At 40.6% G+C, this 21,923-nt stretch overlaps 1 protein-coding gene across 1 annotated transcript in view; it reads left to right on the forward strand.

The window, feature by feature from the left end:
* Window positions 1-21,923, forward strand: part of GSAP (gamma-secretase activating protein) — a gene marked incomplete at its 5' end in the record, with an annotated part of 45,986 nt that overhangs the window by 17,832 nt on the left and 6,231 nt on the right. The window contains 15 exons of the mRNA XM_017745884.1: window positions 882-959; window positions 3,051-3,128; window positions 3,595-3,687; window positions 4,990-5,207; window positions 5,503-5,572; window positions 6,209-6,291; window positions 6,908-6,961; window positions 10,713-10,838; window positions 11,264-11,319; window positions 11,736-11,767; window positions 13,322-13,383; window positions 14,894-14,989; window positions 19,391-19,461; window positions 20,020-20,114; window positions 21,226-21,345. Of these exons, the coding sequence (XP_017601373.1) occupies window positions 882-959; window positions 3,051-3,128; window positions 3,595-3,687; window positions 4,990-5,207; window positions 5,503-5,572; window positions 6,209-6,291; window positions 6,908-6,961; window positions 10,713-10,838; window positions 11,264-11,319; window positions 11,736-11,767; window positions 13,322-13,383; window positions 14,894-14,989; window positions 19,391-19,461; window positions 20,020-20,114; window positions 21,226-21,345 (1,332 nt within the window). The remainder of the gene's footprint in view (window positions 1-881; window positions 960-3,050; window positions 3,129-3,594; window positions 3,688-4,989; window positions 5,208-5,502; window positions 5,573-6,208; window positions 6,292-6,907; window positions 6,962-10,712; window positions 10,839-11,263; window positions 11,320-11,735; window positions 11,768-13,321; window positions 13,384-14,893; window positions 14,990-19,390; window positions 19,462-20,019; window positions 20,115-21,225; window positions 21,346-21,923) is intronic.

The raw sequence follows: 21,923 nt of genomic DNA on the forward strand, positions 1-21,923 counted from the left end.
TCTGTATAGCTTCTATACACATCCTTATTTTTTTACACCACAGTACCTGTATTTGTATTACTTTCTTTTCTTCTTTTAAATGATAAACTTTCAATAAAGGTAAAAGGTGAGTGGTCATATTTGTGGATGAGCTTTTCCAACTGTATTCAGATAATGTGGTTTGGAAGCTGCTTCTAACATGAATGCCAAAGCATCAGAGTAAGGGGATTAAAGTTTTTATAAGAGAAGAAGGCAGGTTTACCATCCAGTGGGGTCAAAACAGGATCAGTCTAATGTATAATTAGGCTGGGAGTGAGAAACATTCCTGTATGCAGTACCCTGGCTGAAATAAACTTGTCCCAACGACTGACTTCTCTCCTGAAAAAGGAATTAACAGTTCTTTGGGCTGGAAAGGGGAGAAGTGACTATCACTTCTGGTGTGAGAAAGCTCTAGTAGTGTATTCATGCTGCTGCCAATATGAGATTACTTGAAAAGCAAAGAAACTGTGCTTCACTATGTTGTTGAGCATATCTGACAGCTCGTGAACAGAAGATATCTGGATTGAGGCAGTCTGTGGAGAAAAAGGCTTGATCAGTTTTCTGGCTGCAAGCATTTCTCCTGGGAAGGGCTAAAATGTACTTCCCCTAAAGGGAAGAACTGGCCATGTCAGGACCCAGGTTTCCAGCATGCCAGACTGACTTCTCTGTTCTTTCTTGATTTTGCTTCATTAGCTAAATGATGTTTAGAGTCCATAACAGATATTCCTGTAATCTTTACCTTTTTTGAGAAATTATTTTTAGTTTCTAATTTGAAACAGTCTTGCTTTAGTTTTGTACAGTATAAAGATGTCTAGATATTCAGCTGGACAAGTGAATTTTCTTTCCTTATTTTGTCTTTTTAGGAGGCCTGTGTGTGTGTTGTAGTCTAGCCTCTGATATTCCTCATGAGATCATGTACTCCATATATTTTTTACATAAAGGTAAGACTAACTTGTTAATTTAGTGTGCTTTATTTTGGAGACTGTCAGTGTTCTGAAAGAGTCACAGAATGCCTTTCAAAACAAATAACTACCAAAGTCTGCAGACAATAAACTACTGTGGCTGGTGTTTAAAGACAGCAGCTGCCTTTAGCTGCAGAGTTGACTTTCCTGCTGTAGACTTCCTGCCTGATGCTGAGTGAGTAGCTTCAAACCAGTGGCCTTGTAAGTTATTAATTTGGTCCCTTATTTCTAGCCAGACTTTCCGGCGTGCTGAGCACAGACATCAATGAAATCTGTGGGAGCTTGCAGGTGTGTTGTACTCATGCCATAAGGCATTTGTATGGGAAATAGAGCAAACAGCTCTTAGCTTGAATGTCTGTTTAGAATTCCAGTTCAGCATGTCATTTTCACAGCAAGAGGTGCAGCACCCAACTCTAAGAATAGTTGCTGTGTAAGTGGTGCTCTAGCTCTTAAAGTTAAGACCTTTGTTTTTGTTTTAAAATAATAAAGGACATTGTTTTATTCCAATCAGAATAACAATTCTCATTATCAAGATTTTCTTATTTGATACATGGACAAGAGAGGCAAATTATTCTCAGCTGAGAAGCTGCATAGTACAGAATAACTGTGTTCAAGTGCACAATGTGTCTCTCTTCTACCTTAACTGTTTGCTTTCGTGTGCCAGGATGTTTCTTGTGTGTAAGAGCTGCACCAACATGTTGCTTTGCTGATGGAACGTTCTGGGATTGAGTGAACTACCTTTTTGTGTTCTTGAAGGCATTAACAAATTGGAGAAGTCTTTTTTGGGTGTGACACACAGTGCATTGCACTGCTGTGAAGGGCTGATTTCCCGACGCACCTGATGTGTAGCCAAAGGGTTGTTGGATTGCTTGGAGCCAGCCATGGCTCTTGTACTTCCTGATCTGTACTAGAAGGAAGCTAGGATAAATATGGTGACATTGACTAGCTAAATCTGAAATGACCTCTGTGGAATGGAGTAGTTCGGTGCAGAGCTGTTTGTGGTTTCATGTAAGATTCATCAGTTGTACAAGAGAATTTTAGTAATTGTCCTGCAGTGACCCACAGAAACAGGGGTGTATTGGGTCCATAAGCCATATTTTGGAGACATGTAAGGAATTCAGTTTGTTCTGCAACCTCTGTAATCTCGACTGGAAGCTTCCCACCTGTGTTAAAACAGTCACTGCAGCATAAACAGGGAAGTCACGATGTTGCAGTTGAATTTTGCAGTGCTGGTTTTAGCTCGCATGTGCTCATGCTGGCAAGTAACAAAGTGATGATGGAGAGTATACTGACTCATTGCAAGCTAACTTCAGTCAGTATTTTGTATGAAAAGCTTTATCTTTTGACACCTCTTCATCTGTAGTGTTGCTGTCGGTGACTTTTTCCCTTGGTGGTCCTGTAAACGGTGGATCTTATACTGAATTTCCACACATTATTAAGTAGCATCCTGATCATGACATCATTAGTTACTTAAATCTCCAGCTTTTCTCAGAGCCAGAGGAAGTTTGATGGCATTGTGTCATTCTTACTGAGTGCCAGAAGTGTGGTACAAGTCTAGATTAAAACAACAACTGTGCTGATGCAAAGCCCATGCAAACACAGCAGGTCTGAAATTGGCCGTTGTATAAACGGAGCTGAACTAAATTAGAGCAATAGGGCATGCAGATAAACAAAGTGGAAATTCTTTAAAGCAGTTGAAAGACCAAAATGTGAAACACAGCTATGTAAAGGATTTGTGTTTGGTTTTTTTTTTGCGGGGGGAAAGGTATTTTTACACAAGCTTGCTCTGGGATGGAATGCTTCTTTAAACACAAACATAGGCTGTGCAGTGCATGGGTGGTTTTCACACACTAAAGAATGGCACTGTGTAGGTGCCAGTCTACTAAGTGTGCAGGAACTCTGTTTAGGATGGATTAAATCTGTCCATGCAGACAACCCCATAAAACAGTGTAAAATATCCCCGTTGAGTCTACGGGCACTGCCGAAGTTTCTAGCGATAAAGTCATAGGTGGATTGTAACAAACGGTGTTTATTGTTTGAGGTTTTTAAAGTATTTTTGTTTTTCCCCAGGTTACAACAAAACTTTTACAGTTTCTCTAGAAAGAACAGAATCTCATCAATTGAAGGAAGTGGCTTTTATGAATCTTGGTGGGTTACTTGTGTTACTTCCCTGTGTGATTGCCATTCTGTTTGCAGTAGGGAGACAAATGGCGAACTCTTCTCTGAAAGGAAAGGATTTTTTTTCTTAACTTTAGGTAGCAGTGTTATTTTGCTGCTTTTCTTCTGCATGACTTCTGTATTTGGCATTCGATATTGCAACACCTCACTATTAGTAGGCAGCTTCCTCTGAAATTGCCTCAGAATCTGTGCTGGACACCAGCTGCTGAGTTCTTGAGTCTCTCAAGTCTCTTGAATCCTCCCCTAGAACTCCAAATGTACTGCTAGTGTTTCCTGTGTTAGTACAAGAGCAGCTTTTAATTAACTCCTTTTATATTTCCTAGATATAATCAATTCCTCACAGAGAAGTGGGCCAGGATGAGAATCATGTGAAAGAGCCTCTTAAAGCAAATAAGTGATCAAGTGCTAAATTGACCACTGTTGTTTCTTTAAATAGACTATTATGTGGCTGCTTATTTGCCTGGCCAGTTCCTGCACCTCCTGAACATTCAACATCCTGACCTGCTGTGCTATAGTTTATTTCTGACAGGTATAGTAAAACTGCTTTAAGTAATTTCATTGTTGTGGAAACTTGTTCATATCTCTTTACATGAAAGTTGTATTTCTCAATGTTTCGTTATTGCACAGTGTTCTGACGAAGGAAGGATACTGAAAAAATAAGAATGACATTTTTGCTACTTTTCATTTTAGACAGAATCTGAACTGGCATTTTATACTTTATATATTTCATACTTCATATATTTCATACTTCTTGCTTGTTATGAAATGGAAGAAGACCTTTCACTGAATTTGAAATTCTCTGCCCTGGTTTCATAGTTTCCCTTCCCCCAGCTTTGCACATGGTTCTTGGTCCTCCACTGTTTTCAAATTTCACATGGACATGTAAATTTGATTTTACATTTCCTTCCTCCAATTGAGTTGCTCAAAATGTGTGTGTTTGGAGGGTGTGGGGAAAGGAAATCTGTGTTTCCTTCACCTGATCACGCTGATGCAATTTAATTTAGAGTCTCATCTGAGATGTGTGTTACTTCATTTCCAACAAACACATCTTCGTGGGAAGTGGTTTATTTTTGAAAGTGGGGTGCCTTTGTTTGAAAACAGAAATCTGTTGTCCTGATTGGGTGAAGGAGACATAAATTGTGGAAACTGGTGCAGGGGCAGCATCACAGGAAGCTAATACCTATTTTGTATGCATAATGAAATAGTGTCCTGCTAAAAATGAGTGGAAAGCATCACTGATGTATGGTGGGCCTGATTTCTGATGCAAACGGTCTGAAATACAGTATCTGTATTGTACCATGGTGGTGAACAATAGTACTAGCATAAATAAAGTGGTTTTGGTCAGATGCTTCAGTGAGTAATCATAGAGCAGAACATTCCTGTTCTGGCCATTGGGATTGATGGCAAGAGATCCACCAATAGAAGTTTGTATCATGATTCTACAAATGTACATGTACATTCTACATGTACAGACCTGTACAAGCCATACCAGTAGGTGCTAATTCTAGTGTTGAACTTGTGCTACTGTCCTTGTGCTCTGCTCTATTCCATCACATGTACTCTGATTTGCCTTGGGGCAGCATTGTGAGCCTCAAATCTCTACACCTTCTCTGTGTCAGCAATAGGGAAGGAGAGCACTGAGTATGGACTGTGCTTGTCTGCTTTCCTTGTCAACACCATTCCTACTCCTCTTCTGCATAATACCAGGGCAGCTAATGCAAGAGGCAGAATCTTTCTTACTGCTGGGGGCCTAGGAGTCTTAAGAGTAATACTGGTAGCGGGCAAATTTTATGTTCTTACTCCTTTTTGTTCTCAAACCAATGTTCTTCAGGTGAGGATGCAAGAATTGACACATTACAAAACTGTTCCATCCGATCCCCATGGGTGTCAACAGCCCTGGATTGTGAAGCAGGAAGTCTGTATGATGTGAGCATCAGTGACAGTGCCTTGCTGCAGTTCCTACAAAAGAGCAAACGAGACTATGAGAGATTGGCAGCTCTTCACTGTGCCCTGCTCTACTTCCAACACACAGAAGACTTGGAAATGCAGGTGGGAAAAGAATCTCCTCTAAGTTATTTTCCAGTGACTGATGTCATATACAAAGCAGGGGCAGGGCATGAATCATATCAGCCAAAGAGAAGTCCTAATTCACCTGGCAGTGCCAAAAGTCTCATAAGCTGGGCTGCCCTAAACCCCCTTATTGGTCCAGACTGTCCTGAAAACATTTGTGTCTCTATCACTACTCCATGCAAAGTGTTACTACTAAAACCAAAGTTTCTATACTCTCTTACAACGCTTACTTAAACAGAGAGAAATGACAAGCTCCCTGTTCTCATTCTGACAGATTATTCGGTGGATTTCTGAGAACATGTCAACATGCCATTCTTTTGACCCCATTCAGGAATTTATCATAGGTAGGTATTTCTTTTCCTGCATACTGAGTTTTCCTGCTTACTCCAGTTGACACTGAGGGGAGGCCATGGCAGTACAAACTGACTCTTACTTCTGAACTTTTTGGTTATGATTTATGATAACTAATCTGCATTTTGTGGCATTGAGAGACAGTATCAGTAGTTTAGGAGATACATAGACATCTCAAAATCAGACTGGCAGTAAAACTTTTCAAATGCGTTCTTCTGTCTAATGGAACAAATGGATTTATCATTATTTTAGGTCTCCGGAGACTGGTTCCTCAGCTCCATTCTCCCCTAGCTATAGCCCAAACCATTTTTTCAAAAGGATTTGGCTTATCATGATACTCTCTTCTAATAGCTGATTCCTCAGTCTAGCCAGTGCACAGTCTTTGCACAAAGGACCCCTGCAGTGCTGAGCTGTAGCCAAGCAGCTGACCTGGCCCTGCAGCCATCTGGACTTCTCTTCCTCCTTTTGTGCACAGAATGGGACCAGTTCCACCATGGAGGAAGCTGTTTCAGAGACAGCAGCAGGATTTGTCCCTTAAAAAGTGTCAGATAAGGAACTGTGAAGCCTACTCTTGTTAACTGATAGTTTATACAATCTTGCCCTTATAAATCTTTTTACATTACATTCAGCCTCCCTGTACTGCAGAATGTGTCCAGAAACACAGAACCTGGATAAACTCCTGCCCTACACATCACTGCATGACTGGATTGGGGTAAGATAACAGCTGGTACTGTAATTAATAGCTAGAGGGGCTGTTTTTTATCCCTCAGTACAGTCTATAGCTTGTGTGTCTTACCTTTTCATAGATATACTCCAAATTGATACCTGTGCTTTATGCCTATTTTAGTTTGCCAAGTCTTACCCTTTGTGATGTTTTCCATGAGTCAAATTTTTTGTCAACAAATAAAAGCATTTACAAAACCAAGAACAGTTATTATAATTGAATGGATGGTTAAATATCTCAGTTTTCATAATGAAGTATTAAGTTATTCCTTATCATATGAGGTTTATAATGAAGACAGAATACATTTAACCAACAAAATCATGCAGTTATTTCCAGGACAGACAGAACCAGTAGAGCTAGGATTTACAAGTAAGTTTGCAGAAGTAAAATAACTTCAAGCAAGACTTTACAATTAGAGCAAATAGTGTCTTTTAATTTCTCTGCTGTGACACCGTTCTAATAAATTGGGGGTTTTTTTTAAATGAGGGCACCGTTTTGGCTAGGTAGAGAGTTTCACAAAGGAAATGGGTGATGGGGATTCATTTAGTTGCCCCATGTTCTCTGCTAAATTATAAGACTATAAATGATTTTTCTGTATTTATAGGTGGTCCCTGGAGTAATATGTGCCACAGACATTATTTCTCTACCTGTGTTAGAGGTAAGTTCCAGTATAAAACCACATTTGTATTTGGAGATTAGTAGCTGCTTTTTTGTGGGTTGGGAATGTGCTAAATATTAATGATGCAGCCCTATTCAAGAATAGTTATGAACAGAAAATTACCCTGTTGGAAATACTTATGCATTTACTAAAATATCAGTTAATCAGACTCAAAGATGGTGGGGTTTTTTTTCCCTTTCTGAAGACACCTCTATTCAACAGGGAGGATTATTCACTAATTAATTATCGTTAATCAGATTGGTACCACTTCACTTTATGGCTTTGGTTGCTGAAGGCAGAGGTGGCATAACAGACAAGTAGGATTTCTACATATGTCTACATGTGCCCACTTTGAGGGCTATTTCATTGTGCTGCCATTAGTGTGGATGGTTCGTGACCCTCTCATTTTTTTTTTTGTCCAGAGCATCCTGTGATTGCACTTATGTCAGGGCTTTGGCTACTAAATCTAGACAAATTCCTGCACAGCCTGGAAAGGGCAGTGGGCTGTGTGGGGAGAGCACATGCTGTTTGGGTAGGAAATTGCACTTTCCGTTGAAAACAACATGAATGATTCTTCCCGTCTTCCCATTCCACTCCCTCAGCTCCAGTTTAGAGAAATACTTGAAATTTTCCTAAGTCTCCCCTACAAAATCTGAAAGCGGATTTTAATAAGCAGTTTGTTGTGGAGAGCTAATGGGAAGAGTGAGGAGTTTAAACACACCAGCAACACACAGGATTAGACTCTGGATACATGACAATGTTGTTCCATATAGGTCTTTAAAGACGTGCTTATAATTAGTCATAAAGATTGACTGTTCACAGAATCTTTTAAAAATCAGTGGAATTGCCCACTGCTCTTTCACTCTGCAGCAGTGCTGCACACATTCATAGGGTTTCTGTCAAGGAATGGGGCTTTGCATTCTTTGCTTGGAAAGGCTGCCCTGGGACCTGGGACACCTGGGAAAATCAGACCTTGAGAAAATTTGTTGCTAGATAATCCTTGTAATTCACTAAGGTCAAAGTAAGCAGGCCTTTAATTTGTCTGAGATTGAACCTCAAGCCCCTGGGGGCACATGCCTTTAGCAGCTATACTTCCTGATTGTGGAACTCATTTCCTATTTCTGTCTGAAACCTAAACAGATTGAAAAAGTCAGAGTTGAGCTAAAGACAAATATTTCCTGCTACTTTTGATGGCAAATTGCTCTGACTCCTGCATGAGGACAAAGATGCTAATGCACAGGGTAAGGTTTAATGCTCTGGCTGTTTTGTACCACACCAGTGTCACCAAACCCACCATGGCTTGAGTTTAAGTAGTCAGTTGGTGTTTCAGTTGGTGCATGTTATTGGAGTCAGACCCTGGTTACAGATCTGGTCCTACAAGTAGTATTTCTTTTGCAAAGATTTTATGACATTTCACAATGCTATAAACAATGCTGAATTTTTACTTTGAGACACTTTTTGGAGTTCTCAAGCCCATGAGTTTTTGAGAGCCTTTGGAAGGCCCATGTCTATATTCACAAAAAAAATTTGTGCTATTTGGGTATCAGGTGTTTTTATCACTAAATTCCTGGTCATCAAGATATACTGAGAAAGGAGGAACAGTTAGTCCAATTGTCAAAAAGCTCTACATAAGGATTGCAATAATACGTCTAATTTTTCCCCCTTTTTAAGCACAAACCAAACTTGCAGGGGTGCAAGTAAGTTCAGTCAGAAAGGGAGAAGGCAGGAGGAAGAAGGGAAATAAAGAAAATAGGAGGAGGTCCAGGGGAAGAGTGAAAATATATAGTGCAAGAAGTTGTCAGAGAACAGGAAAAGAGCTTCTCCCTCATGCTGTGCTGAACCCCTGAGGTGCAGAGTGTTGTTTTAAGGAGTAGCTGCCTGTGCAGCTGCCAGGTTGGTTACAGAGCTCTCTGAATGCCATCACTGCTGGGGAGACACAGCACTACGGTCCAGAGAGACATGGGCCTCTTGAAGGCAATTGTCACCCTACATCTTTTCAAAGGGTATAGTAGAGAGCTCTCTATCTTCAGTCAATAACCCACTACTTATGAAAGGCTTCATGGGAGCTTTTCATGGATTGCAAACTGATAAGGCCTGGCTTTGACTTCTGGTAGTGCAATGTCTTTTAGGTGTTCATGCTTAGGTGTTAATTCCTGACTCTCTAGAAATGTCTCCTGAATAAACACCTAAGATAAAGAAGCCTTCTCTTTCTAGTCCTTGTCCTGATGATCCTCAAGAAACAATATATGTAATTTTAAAAATCCTTTACTTCAAGCTTTTGACTTTTTAAATGAGATCTAGTACAACTCAGCTTTTTGGGATTAAAAGCAGACAACTCTGAAGTCTACCACTTCCTGTTAGACATTTCATATATGAAAGAAAATTGCTGTCTTGCTTCCCTCTGCCACATATCCAGGTCTGGTGTGGCCTGAACACAGTTTTGCAGTGGTGGTGCTGTTGCATGGATTGGTCACTAGATGATACCCTCATGCTGTATTTAATATTTCTCTGGTTTCATATTGGTAACATTTAAGCAACGTTCTGCAGTAGTAGGTTGTAGATCTCATGAGTTAGGTTGAACAGAGTGAACATATGGTGCCATATGTGCTCCTAGTTTGCAGCTGCTAAATATAACTAACATGAAGCAAAACCCAAGCTGCAGCTACAATAATAAAGTGACAATAGGCACTGGCAGCAAGAGGAAAGTGGCTGGCAGGATTGAATCTTGGAGATTTATTTTCCTTGACAAATTATAGTTTATAGTAGGAAGTGGGTTCCCCCTTTTGAGGTTTTCTTTTAAAGTTATTGTTCTTGTAGAATAGTTGAGAAGAGAGAGCAAAATTCAATATGTTAGTGCAAGGTGGAGGAATATTGTGAACTCAAACTTTTCTTTATTCAAATGTCATTACTGTAGTGTCTGTGTTGGGAGATATAGTATATTAAGAGGTGCGAGAACAGCTTGTACCATCTCTTCTTTTTTAAAACTGTCAAAATGAATTGCCTTAATTTCATCTCTTCCTCAGCAATGATCACATCTTACCCACCTTATAAACAGCAGCTTCAAATTTTATACCCAGTCCAAGAACTAGCTCGGGAAACCAGTGTGGTTTTGTTCGGATTTTGTTCCTCTTGCCTGTGCACAGCTGAGTTTAAATTAATTTTAGCTTTAGAGTCAAATGCTTTAGAATTGCTATGGAAATGTTTGGATTTTGTTTCTTTTCTGGGAGGAAGCAGTGTTACTTGAAGTTGGTAAATGGATGTTTGCAATCTAAGTATTAATGCAGCTTGAAAATGGTGGCAGCCTGCAGCTGTCATGGCCATGGTGGTATTCCTCTTTTTGGAGCTACTAGAAACCTGAAATGGGATTTATTTGACCAAATGTAAAAACATTTATATCTAAGTTAGTAGCCTAAGGCTCTTTTTACAGTCAGAGGAAGTCTAGACAATATGGCCAGTGTAGTCTGTGGTGCAGTTCTTCCCATCTCAAACGTGTAAATAGGTCAGATGAATTGTGACCCAGAAATACTCATTTCTTTCCAGGCACCAAATCTTGATCTCAAGTTTGAGTAAGTGCTACCACTGCCATGCCATCAAGAGAAATTAGTTGAAGCGCTTTGGTTTAACTTTTTTCACTTAGATTGTTTCGAAGCTACATTAATCACATATCTTTGCAGTCACTTAGTGGGAGGGTGATGAGGTATTTCTTTAAGAGATCAGGTTATATTCATGCTTCTTCTGCAACACTTTGCAGTTCCAAAACTCCAAAGGCTTCTGGGAGAAACTCAGCTCAAACTTGGAGAGTGTGAAGTATGCAGAGCCACACTTGCACTACCAGAGTAATGTGCTCAGGAGGGAATGGCGTAACCTTTCAGAAGAGGTGGGTGAGAGGCACTGGAACTGAAACACTGGAACTCTCCAGAGCTGCCTCTGAAATGGGTGTTTTAAAGTCAAGCATGGATGAGTTGGCTTTTTTATTTTGAAGATAAATAAATGGGAATCTGATTATGAGGAGTGCAAAGATTTGCAGTCATTTCACCTAAGGTGATTGCCTGTAAATTTTGTTCTCTTAAAATAATGGAAGAAATTAAACAAAAGCAGGGCTTGCGCTGTATTATCACGTGGTTTACATGTGTGTGAATGCCTATGAGCATGGACACTTGGAAGATGGTTTGAGGCCCCACTGTGTATTATTTCCATTCAAAGGGAAAACCAACTTTATTTCTCATCTTCATTCTGTCAGGGAGTATTTTATTTGGTCTTCTGTTCAGTTCATTTTGTGATTTTTGTTTGTTTACAAACCAGAGAGAGGAGAGAAGAACCGCAGTGTATTTGAGGAGTATTTTTGAAAATGCCAAAAAGTATGTACTGGTTTCTATTATATTTACCCTATCTTATTTTGCACAAGTATGTTGAAGGATTTAATGTGACATTTAATTAGTTGATTAGGTATCTGATTGGATATCTTTAAAGAAGATTATCCTGGTGAAAACTGGTTATTGGAATCCTTGTCATCACTACAGCATGATCTGAAACACACACAGGGCTCTAGAGCTAGGGAATTCATGGTAGATGTGAAGTTATTCTCATGCAGTCTAGACAGATAGAATTTTTTTAATGCTATCTAGTATTTTTACTAAATTTAGTCATATGTACTGTTCTCAGATTTCTTTAGCTGTCTTTGAAAGATCAAAGGCTCATTTGAATTTTTAATGATCTTATGAAAGCCTTCAGAGTATTGCATATGAAACACACTGATTTTTGTTTCAAACCCCAGGGTGCTTTCTCATCTGGACACTTGGGACTCTGGTAAGTAAAACTTTTCTTGATGTAGGCTTTAGCTGTAAGACTTTGGTTTATTAGGATATTTCCATCCAGCTGTTTGCTAAAAATAAATTGCTATGTGTGTTTTCAGCACAGAAGAGTTTGAGGATTTAAGATGAGAAGAAAACTTTCACATAGTGACTAGGAAATGCTTGAAAATAAAGCCCCTAGTTCATACTGGATGTAACAACATAAGCAGTAAAACTTAGTCTGCTAAAGAATATCTTCTTCAGGATTTTTCTTGTGGAGCAGAGTATCAATGACACCATGTTACTGTTGAGTCTTGTCCACTTACAGCTGCCTTTGCAACATCAGATCTTGTCCAGGAGATTAGGGCTGGTGAAAAAACATGGTGTAGAGAGAGCAGGTGTGATGAATTTCCTTAGGCCAGAAACACTTGAGATTTTGTGATGCTCAGTTCCTCTGTCACAAATAAGTAAAACTGAATTTAGTAGTGTATTATGTTCCTGCTGTTCACACATCAGTGCCTTCTGTGTGCCTTGCCACTGTGTGCTGTGAAATGATGCTGATCTAAGTGCTGCTCGGTCCTTTATTACCAAGCATTTTCAGTGTACTCATTTGCAGCCCCTGACACCAGGCATCCATGTCGCTGCTAGTTGTTGCAATGGGCTCTGACTTCGAGAGACTTTGTATCAACTCTGTGAACCTCAGCTTCATGTTTTCAAAGGTGCTTATTGATAAAGAAGTCAGATGTTTAACTGTTACTAGAGAATTTCTAAATAGCTGCCAGTCAGTAACAAGCATCAATGTAGTGTTTCCCTGTAGATTGATCCTTGAGTCCTTAAAATCAAGCAGTACAGGTCTCTGTGCTGCTAAGTGGTGGTGTAAATATATTTCAAGGTGAGCAAAACCAGGTGGAAATATTGTAAGAATTCAGCACTTGGTTCCATAAAGTGTTGAGTTGGTTTTATCTATATCATGAAATAGAAGATTGTTTTTCTTCCTTTGTTTTAGTAGACAGGAAGCACTGATTAGGAAATACAGGTTATTAATTCCAGTAGACACTACAATTTCCTTCCACTTAGTTAGAAAAGTTGTGTTCTTTTCATAGTGGTCTGCAAATCTGAGTAACAGAAGCAGCCAGACCATGGGAGAGAATCAGTGGGAGGTGATTCCCTGGACTATTTACTTTCTGTCTAGCCATTTCCTTGGAAAACTCATGCAGCTGCTATAGTTCATTTGTTTGTAAATGACAAGATCTGAGCAGCACATGCATTAGCACTGGTGTTACCAGAAGGTTCTCTGTGCCTCTTTACTCTCTTGAGTCACCACACTGTGATAACTCTTACTTAAATATCAAAGAAAAGAAGTAGTGGATGGCAGATAAATGGTTATTTTCCATTTCTCAGTTCTCTCATGCAGGCCATGGTTCTTCACTATCTTAGTTTTGTAGCTGAGTAGATCAAACCACAACTTCTGTTTGCATGTCTGTTCCTAAGTACTTTTGAAGCTGGTTGAATTCTGGTGATATTTCTGTAGTGCCATGTCCTTGAATGATTGTTGCTATGTTTATTTCAGAGGCGAGGCTGGTACCTCTCTTTGAAGAGGAGGATTATCAGCAGCAGTTGCTCATGGGACTGGTATGTGCTTTTGTCAGTATGCACTAGAGGACGCACACGCTCCACGGATGTGTGAAGAGTCACTGTCTAAGTTCCAGTGCTGAGTGGAAGCTCACTCAGAGTAGCTATGGGGCAAACATGGCATTTCCTAAGTTTTAGAGTTATCATCTTAGCAGGTCATCATAAGGCATAGGGCAAAAACAGGAATAGAAAGTTGATTTGTCAAAATGCTTTTTCCCAGTATAACTTTGGCTAGAGACTGGGAGGTCATCTTAATCTGTCAGCTATTTTTGGACTACTTTATGCCTTTAAAACATATAAAAGTGAATTCCTCCCCCACACAGCTTTTCTCAATTTGATGAGCAGATATCTTCTTGCTCCCTGATTTAACACCTTTTTTACTGTTTCTTTTTCCTTCTGCCTCACTTCTGAGACTACTGTGGCCATTCTGATGTCCCTTCCTCTTTTGCACTGTTTTCACCAGGGATCTCCCTAAAGGATCTATCATCTATTTGCTTCTGGGCAATAAATCCTGTCTCAAATCTGTACCTGTCCTCCCTCTGTCTGAATACACATCTTGGCTTATCCCTTGTTCTCTTACTTTTAAAACCATCTAACTCTTCAGCATGCACTAGAAGATCTCAGCAGCGAACAGCAGATCAACACTGTCCTGTCTGTTCACATCTGAGGGAAACTTTCCTTCTTTGCAATCTTGTTTCCCTGTTTCCAAGTTTTGCCTCTCATTCTCTGAAGCTTCTCTACATTCCTTCCCCTCTGTTTATTGACAGATCCAAATAGCAGGTCACTGCTGTCCTTTGTCTATGCCTTCCTCATACCTGTATTGCTGTCTTGACACACTGAGATTACGTGTAAGTTCCTTCAGACAGAGATTTTTATTTGCTCCAGTTTCACTCTGAGCTTCTTAGTAATTCTCAGCAAAGAGCCAGCGTGGACTTGAGTTGCAATCTGAAGCTGCATGAGGTCAGCGAATGTTTCAGAAAGGAATAGGGAGCGGCATGGACTACATGATAACAAACACCCAATTTTAATGACTTCACAATTAATGTTTAACCTGAAATTGCCATTAATCACTCTGATTCTCAGGTTCTTGGCAACTACAACAAATTGTACTTGTGCTAGTTTTCTCTATCATAAAATCTCAGGTTTATTTGTTTGTAACAAGTATTTCTGTTCTCAGGATTCAATATTTATATTTAAATCCTTCTTTCACCCTGTTCCCTTGGCTTTACACAGAGGGGTGTGAGAGCTGTAAGCTTTTTCTCTTCAGTATCATTGAAAGCTCAACTTTGCGTTCATTTTGCTGAATTTGCACCAAGTAACCATTTTGAATATTCACATCTGCTGCTGAGTTTAGCAAGATTGTACAGTAGCTTGGGATCTCACTCCAGAGTTTTGTAATGGGGAAATGTTTTGTTGAGCCAATGCCTATTGATCAGGCCCTGCACCTGCTGCAGCTTTTGTGTCTCTTTGAAGATGCCCAGGGATACTGAATTGTTGGCTTTTTTTTTAGATGGTTGCTCAGCTGAAGGATCATCTTATGAGACATCTACAATATGTTGGAAAAAAGAAGATTGACCAAATAGTTTTGGATTATGTTGCAAACCTGGTTAGTTTGATTTCATAGTCACTATTCTGAGCAAGTGTGTATTTGTTGGATTGTAGATCCTTGGTTGTGCAGCAGTTGTATATAGCATATATTTGGTGGGAAAAAACTGTTTTTAAGATGTTTAAACATATTTTTCAGCCTAATATTGTATATATTGATAAAGGAAATTAATATTATTTAAATATTATTAAAAGAGTTGTACCAGTCACTCAGAATACAGAAGAAACTGTTCCCGTTACAGCTTCTACAAATATGTTCTACTCCCAGAAATACAATGGGAGCTCATCCTGAAGGTTTAAAGCTGTTAGATCCATTTGGTTTCCTGTAGAACACATTGCTGCAGGTCTTGAATAATGAAAGTGCCACCAGGGGAAGTAACCAATGAACAAAAAAAGATGTCACTACAGTCTGACTTGTGGGTAAATCAGCACCACTCCTACACAGTGCCTTTGGTGGGCTGTGCATGTGACAGGAGACAGTTTTGTGTGAAGAAATCTTTGTAAACTACTGTGAAAATTTGCTTTCCAAATTCTTATTTTTCTGTCTTTTATCCTCTTCAGAGACCTTAAAAAGAAAAAAAGCTACAAAACCCATAACTGTTGTGTACAGAAGTTATGTACTTGGTTTTGTCTGTCTCAATATCATGTCCTTTAAGTGCAGAATGCAGAGTTCCCAAAAGCTTGCACGACAACTGTAAATCCTGTTCTTCGTGCCATCCTTGTCCCAGTATTCAGTAGAAATTCCCCACAGTGCTGTTTTCTAGGGATGAAAACCTTGTGAAACTTCCTTGAGGCTACTGATACCTGCATCACTTCCAAAGTCCTGTATGAGTCAGTTGCACTGTCAATGTCACAGCGTTCTCTGAACCACTGCAGCCCCACTGCAGTTCCTGACTTTTTAAGCCTCACTCTAACAACTTCACAAGTTGTTTCACTGGTAATTGGCAGACTTTTATGTATCTGTGTAGGAAAGAAACTAAAACTGGTGGCTGATTAAAATAGGAACAGTATGTGAACCAAAGCTGAAAATGGTGCTGAAAAGAACACAAGTGGAACATTTATTCTCCTTTCATTTGATTTCTAATAACAGTTTGTTCATTTTTAGTAAAAACTAAGATAAAAAATCTGAAAACATCTATTCAACCTTGATCTGCAAGGCTTAATTATTGTAGACTAAGTCTTGCAAAACAAATCTTAGTCCTCCCCACAAGCAAACTCTCAGGACTAATTCTCTCAACTCAACTGACAGGCTTATTCTTAGAAAAGCTACTGTAAACAAAGATAATGGGCCTCTCGAAATTGCTTCTGCTTTTGCTGGTGCACCTTAGATACTGTTTGGAAATATTTAGAAATTATTTAATTTTTAAATTTGTGTTACCCCTCATCCTAATTAGAAACTCTTACATCTCAAACATTTCTATATCCTAAATGTTTCAGAGTTCTTCAGGGTAATTAACTGGTTTGAGTCTTCCCACAGATCTCTGTACCATCAGTAGTGAGTAGAAGAGCTATTGAAACTAGTGAAACAGAAAGAGACTTGAAATTTGTCAGCTTTCATAAAATATTTTGCATTGCATTCAGGAGCCCAGGAGTGGCTGAGATTAGGCTCCGTGGTGTGTAGTCACTGTGTAAATCAATTGCAGCAGAAGTCAGAGAAGCCAAGACTTGGGAACACTGAGTGTTTCTTATGAAACAACAGGCAAGGGCTGGTTGCTTTCCCAGAACTGTTCTTGTATACAGAGAAATAATGTGGGGAAGTGTGAATGACACATCTCGGTGGGACTTCCCTGTTTGCTGAGGAGCTCTGCAGAGCTGGAGCGTGTCTGGTTCCCAGTCCATGTGCCACCTCTCCTGCAGTGGTTGTTGTATGTCCACAGGCTCTCTCTCCTCTCCAATCACTTATCTTAGCTTTACTCCATATCTGTTTCTCTCACTTTTGATTTCATTGAGGCAGGAAAGGGGAGCAGTAACTTACCGAAGCAGTGTGACATTTGCTGCCCTGGCAGCAAGTGGAAGGGGAGGCATGGTGAGCAGGCAGCCTGTGGCACGGGAAGGAGGCAGACCTGAATAAATTGCTGAAATGTCTCTGCAAGTCATTTCAGGAGCTGTACATTTTCCCCTGGTGTCTGTGGCCAGCTGTCCTCTGATGTGGGCTCAGCTGCAGAGGAATAGAAGACAGACACCATTTGGATTTGAGTTTCCTCAGGAGGAAGAGGACTGTGTCATATTGCTGCACAGGAGGGGATCTGAAAGACAGCAAGACCTTGTCTCACTCTCTTTTCTCCTTTGCTCCTGGTTCTTTTCTTTGACCACTTCAAAGTCTTTCCTGTAGAAACAGCTATAGGAGCTGAGCACACAATTCCTTTAGTGGAACTTCAGTTTCCTTGGCACCATTGCCTGGAATTGCAGATGTTTGAAGACAAGGTGACAGCAGCATCAGCCAAGGCCCTCCTGCATGTGCTGTCTTGCTATTGGTCATGTGTTTTCTTATTAGTTTAGAGCACTCCAAGGGAAATGGCTTCACGTACAAGCCCCAAAAAACTTCATATTGTGTATCTGTTACTCAGTGAAAATGGCCTTGCCTGGTACGGGTGGAGCTCTTAACTTGGTTCCCCCAGACACCCACTGCTAACCTCGGACAGGATGCTGCCTGTGCCCCTTCCATCAGACAGATAATGTTGCCTTTCTCTCATGCACACTATCTTGTGTGTTACTTTCTGAAAAAAAAGTTTGAGACACGGCTTATCTTTCTGTATGTATTTTCTACAATGGCAAGGATAGATGTTGACCTCCAAAGCGAGATGTGCTGTTAGTGAGGATGTCACATCACAAACATTCATGTATTTATGATTCAAGTATGTTGTGATAGCTTGGATGACTATGACTTAAGAAGTTGTTAGCTTTCTGTGCCCTGTGAAAGCTGTACTGTTTGCTGTGTTGTTAAGCAAAAAATATTCATTCTGGAGTAGCATACTCTTGAAAAATGTTTGTGTTGCACGAAGAATAATTGGTGCTTTTTGGAACTTGTAAGAACCTTCAGTTCAACACTGATCCTTCAAATCCAGCTGCAGCTCCTGATGCACAGGCCTTAGCTGCACCCTCTGTGCTGGCCAGAGGTGAAATTCATTCCAGCAGCAGGTGTGGTTCTTGTGACCCTTCTCTGGAAACTGGAAATCACTAATTTCCTAGGAAAGTTGCCATATTCCAGAGAGATTAAATTGGATCTTTCCACTGCATCTAGGAAGTGTGGAGATGGCAAATATTAGGTAGTTATTTTGCATCAGGCAGCTGTGCAAGCCTGGCTCAAGTGCTGGTGGAGGGGAAAGGTGCTACCTTGTAGAGCTTTCTGGCCAAGGAACATTACTGAAGATGAATATTCCAGTTCTGGCCTTTGCATGTGGACCTCTCCTGCGTGTCCTGTTTCTCTCTTGCTCAGAGCCTGGGACAAGTCAGACACTGGACAGGGCAAAGCCTATGAGGGGAAAAGAAAGTGGGGAAAAAACACTCCTGGATTCTGACCATCTGGAGGGAGAAAAAGGGTTCCTAACTTCTTGTGACACCTCTTTGCAGAACAGGGGTCAGACTCGTTTCCTGAGTTTCCTGGGATTGATTGATTGCTGTGCTTTGAGGGCCAGAGATAAAAGGTGCAGAGGAAGTGTCTCAGTGGTGTTACTGAGATGTGGAAGTGGTCACACATGACAACGATGAGGAAGTTATTTCAGCTCTTTCATGTGTGGTTTCTCTTTCAGCTGCAGAAGCTGAGATGGCCTAAGTGAGAACAGGGCTTGTGGCTTTGGTATATGCTGACTGTGTGTGGTGACTGACAGTTTGGGAGCATGAAGAACAACCACATGGGCCAAGGGATTGTTTCACTTCACTGGGGACAAAAAGGAAACTCAATAGATGAGGAGAGGCATTTGCTTGTCTCAACTTTCCTCCTTGCCAGGACTAGATCTGTGATTCCTCCTGCTGACTTTTCTTGGCAAACTAAGCATTCTACTGTCTCCAACGTTAGCCACTTTTGCTGAGCCTTTGGGACTGTTCCTTGCCAAATGCTCAGCCACTTGGACATGCTGGTTTTGCTTTGATGGCAAAAAGGTCTTTGAGAATTTGATGCAAGAGCATGAGACCAGTTATCTCCAAGAAGCAGAATGTGTTCAGTTGCTGTATGTCTTGCATGATGCTTTGATGAGCTGGAAGAACTTTAAACTTCTGGAATAGGGCAATTCCATTACAATTCGAATTTTAATAATTTTACATTTTAAGGTGCTAGGGGAAAAAAAGTGAAGACTTAGTAGGAGTCCCATGAGAAGTTTTTAACAAACTGGTGTGTGGAATGAATGAAGGGCAAGGGCCTGCTGTACGCAGGCTTCTGGACACTGTCTTCTCTTTTTTGTTTTAGCTGAATCTGGTGCATCGAATAATGAAAGAAGTTTGGAGGAGATACCAGCTTCACTCCTGTGTCTTCTGCTTGTGAGCAAGTGATTTGTTAAAGTTTTCAGCCTGCCTTTTAAAATATGGGCATAATGATTTTGGTCATCAACAGTAGTACGCCTTTGAACAATCAGTGCCTGTGCTGCTGTCAGTGTCAGTGTGACTGTCACTTGCTCTTCCTAAGGATCCTGCTGGCCCTCCCTAGGCCAGTGTGAATATTAACCATGCAGGCAGTGTTATGGCCGGAGTTCAAAGTTGCTGAGTTTGGAGTGGTCCTCAGCTGGGTAGTGGGTGTTAAACACCTATAAAAGCCAGGTCACTTACACCAGCACCCTTTCACCTGTTGCTGCTGATTAGAGGTACTGCTGAGAGCCTTGTAAATGTGCAGCAACAGGGGGAGGACACAGAGGCTTTGTGTGTCTGCAGCACTGGGCAGCTGGTGCTGGGTGAGACACCACAGTAAACAAGTCAGCATCCCATGGCACTTCATCCCAAAGGCAGGCATTCAGTGCACAGCCAGTATGGCAAATTGACGCTGTCTCCAGGACAATGTGGGCACCTTAGGTTCTTAATGTGTTGCTACTTTGTTAACTACAGTGATGAGAAAGGAAGTGCAGGAGAGTTTGCGGTGTTCCACATCATGAGTCGGATTCTGGAAGCAGCAAATGGCATGTGCATGCCTTTACCTCCTGGTAAGTTCTGTGGTTTACTGTTTTAATCATAAGTGAGGAGAGCAGTACTATAAATTCTTCCCAGCAGAGCACTGGTTGCAGCACGTGTCAAGCTAGCTTTGGCAGTATTGACATCTATTCAAGTCAGTTATAGAGGGGAAGGCCCTTGATAAACCTGTACAAGTGAAATGAAGCAAAACTAAATAGTTACTAGAAACAGAGAAAACTAAACAGAGGTTTCCAGTGGAATGCTTGGGTGCAGTCTTATCTTAGAACTAAGATTTAGACTCCTTTCACATATATGTATTTTTAGACAACTGGACTTCAGTGTCAAGGGCTACAAGGGAAAATTCTATCCTGTAGCAAATAGAGTGTTTTTTCTCATGCTGTTGCCCTGCTAATAATTTTCAGTTTCATCCTGAAGGGATTACTTCCAGCCTTGATGGAAGAGCTGGTCTGGATAGTAGACTCACTTCCTAGAGCTCCTCATAATTGTTTACAGCATTTTCAAAGCACTTGCTTATTTTCATTAGGGCAAGACATCTTGACATCTGAACATCTTAATGCTTTCCAATTCTGTTTGAATCTTTCTGGATTTTATTAACTGATCTGTCTTCGGTCTTAGAAACTGCTTTTGGTATGAGTTTGTCCCTCAGTCTGTGTGGGCACAAATGCTGCCACACAGTAGTGTTACCTGATAACAAGACCATCATCAGGCTGGTGTTAAAGGAGAAGCTGAAGTGTTAACACTGCCCGTGGGAGTGCCTGGGTGGCAGCGACATCCTGAGGGTGGTGAGGCCTCAGGTTTTGATTAATTAGGAGGAGAGAGGGAGATAAAAACCAAATTAATAGAACAATTCAGATATAAAACTTGGAGACATTTAGTGACAGTGTACAACTTTAATGACTGTTTTCAGTCCCCTTAGCATTCTTCTTTCTGACAAGCTTGTGCTTGAGAGGACTTAGAAGATGTCTAAATAAAACTACATGACTCAATAAATTGATTTCTTCACCAACTAGAAACAATCAGAAAGTTAAGGGAAGTGATGGCTTTAGCTAGAGTAATGCCAGTCTCCAATAGAGAATTAGAAAAAAATACGTATTGTACTAAACAAGTTTGTCTCTTTCATAGGTTTTCACACTCTGCATCTGGGTCTTGGTGTTCGATGTCTCCCTCTGCACACCCTCCTGCACTATATTGACAATGGGGTCTTGCAATTGACAGAAACGTGTGTCAGGAAATTGCTGAAAGGTACAGTGAACATCGTGTTTCATTTGTTACCAGCAGCTAATTGGGAGTGTTGTCCTTGGAGCTGCTCCCCTTGGACACAGGCTTTACTGCCCAGGACACTCAGCTCTTCTTAGAGTGTTGTTTCAGTGAGGGCTGTAGCTGATGGTGTTGCCTACCTGAAAGGAGAAAGTCAGGGCTCAGGCTATGTGATTTGCCGTACCATAGCACACAAAGAAATGTCTCTGTGGAGAGAATTTGAGTTTGTAGTTTTTCCACTTGAGAGTTCTTAGAAAAGCAAATACTAAAGATCATCATAGGATTTGTTGGGGAATTTCTGTGACTCTATGAAATTGCACACCTGTGTGTGGGGAAGTGTCTTGGTTTGAAAGACAGGTGTCTGCTAAGGAAGGCAGGAGTCTCCCTTGGAATGGCAGATGCAACCTCCCTTCCCTCCAAGTTATTCTAATTTTGAAATCAAGGGGCTTTTAGGCAAAGATGTAGAAAATAGGAATAACAGTTCTTTACTATTATGTATCTGTATGTGTATAACCAGTCAAACAAACAGCAACAACTATGGCAGTAACAGCAAACAATCACAA

This window comes from Corvus brachyrhynchos, unplaced genomic scaffold (genome assembly GCF_000691975.1).
Source record: "Corvus brachyrhynchos isolate BGI_N302 unplaced genomic scaffold, ASM69197v1 scaffold239, whole genome shotgun sequence".
Taxonomy (NCBI): Eukaryota; Metazoa; Chordata; class Aves; order Passeriformes; family Corvidae; genus Corvus; species Corvus brachyrhynchos.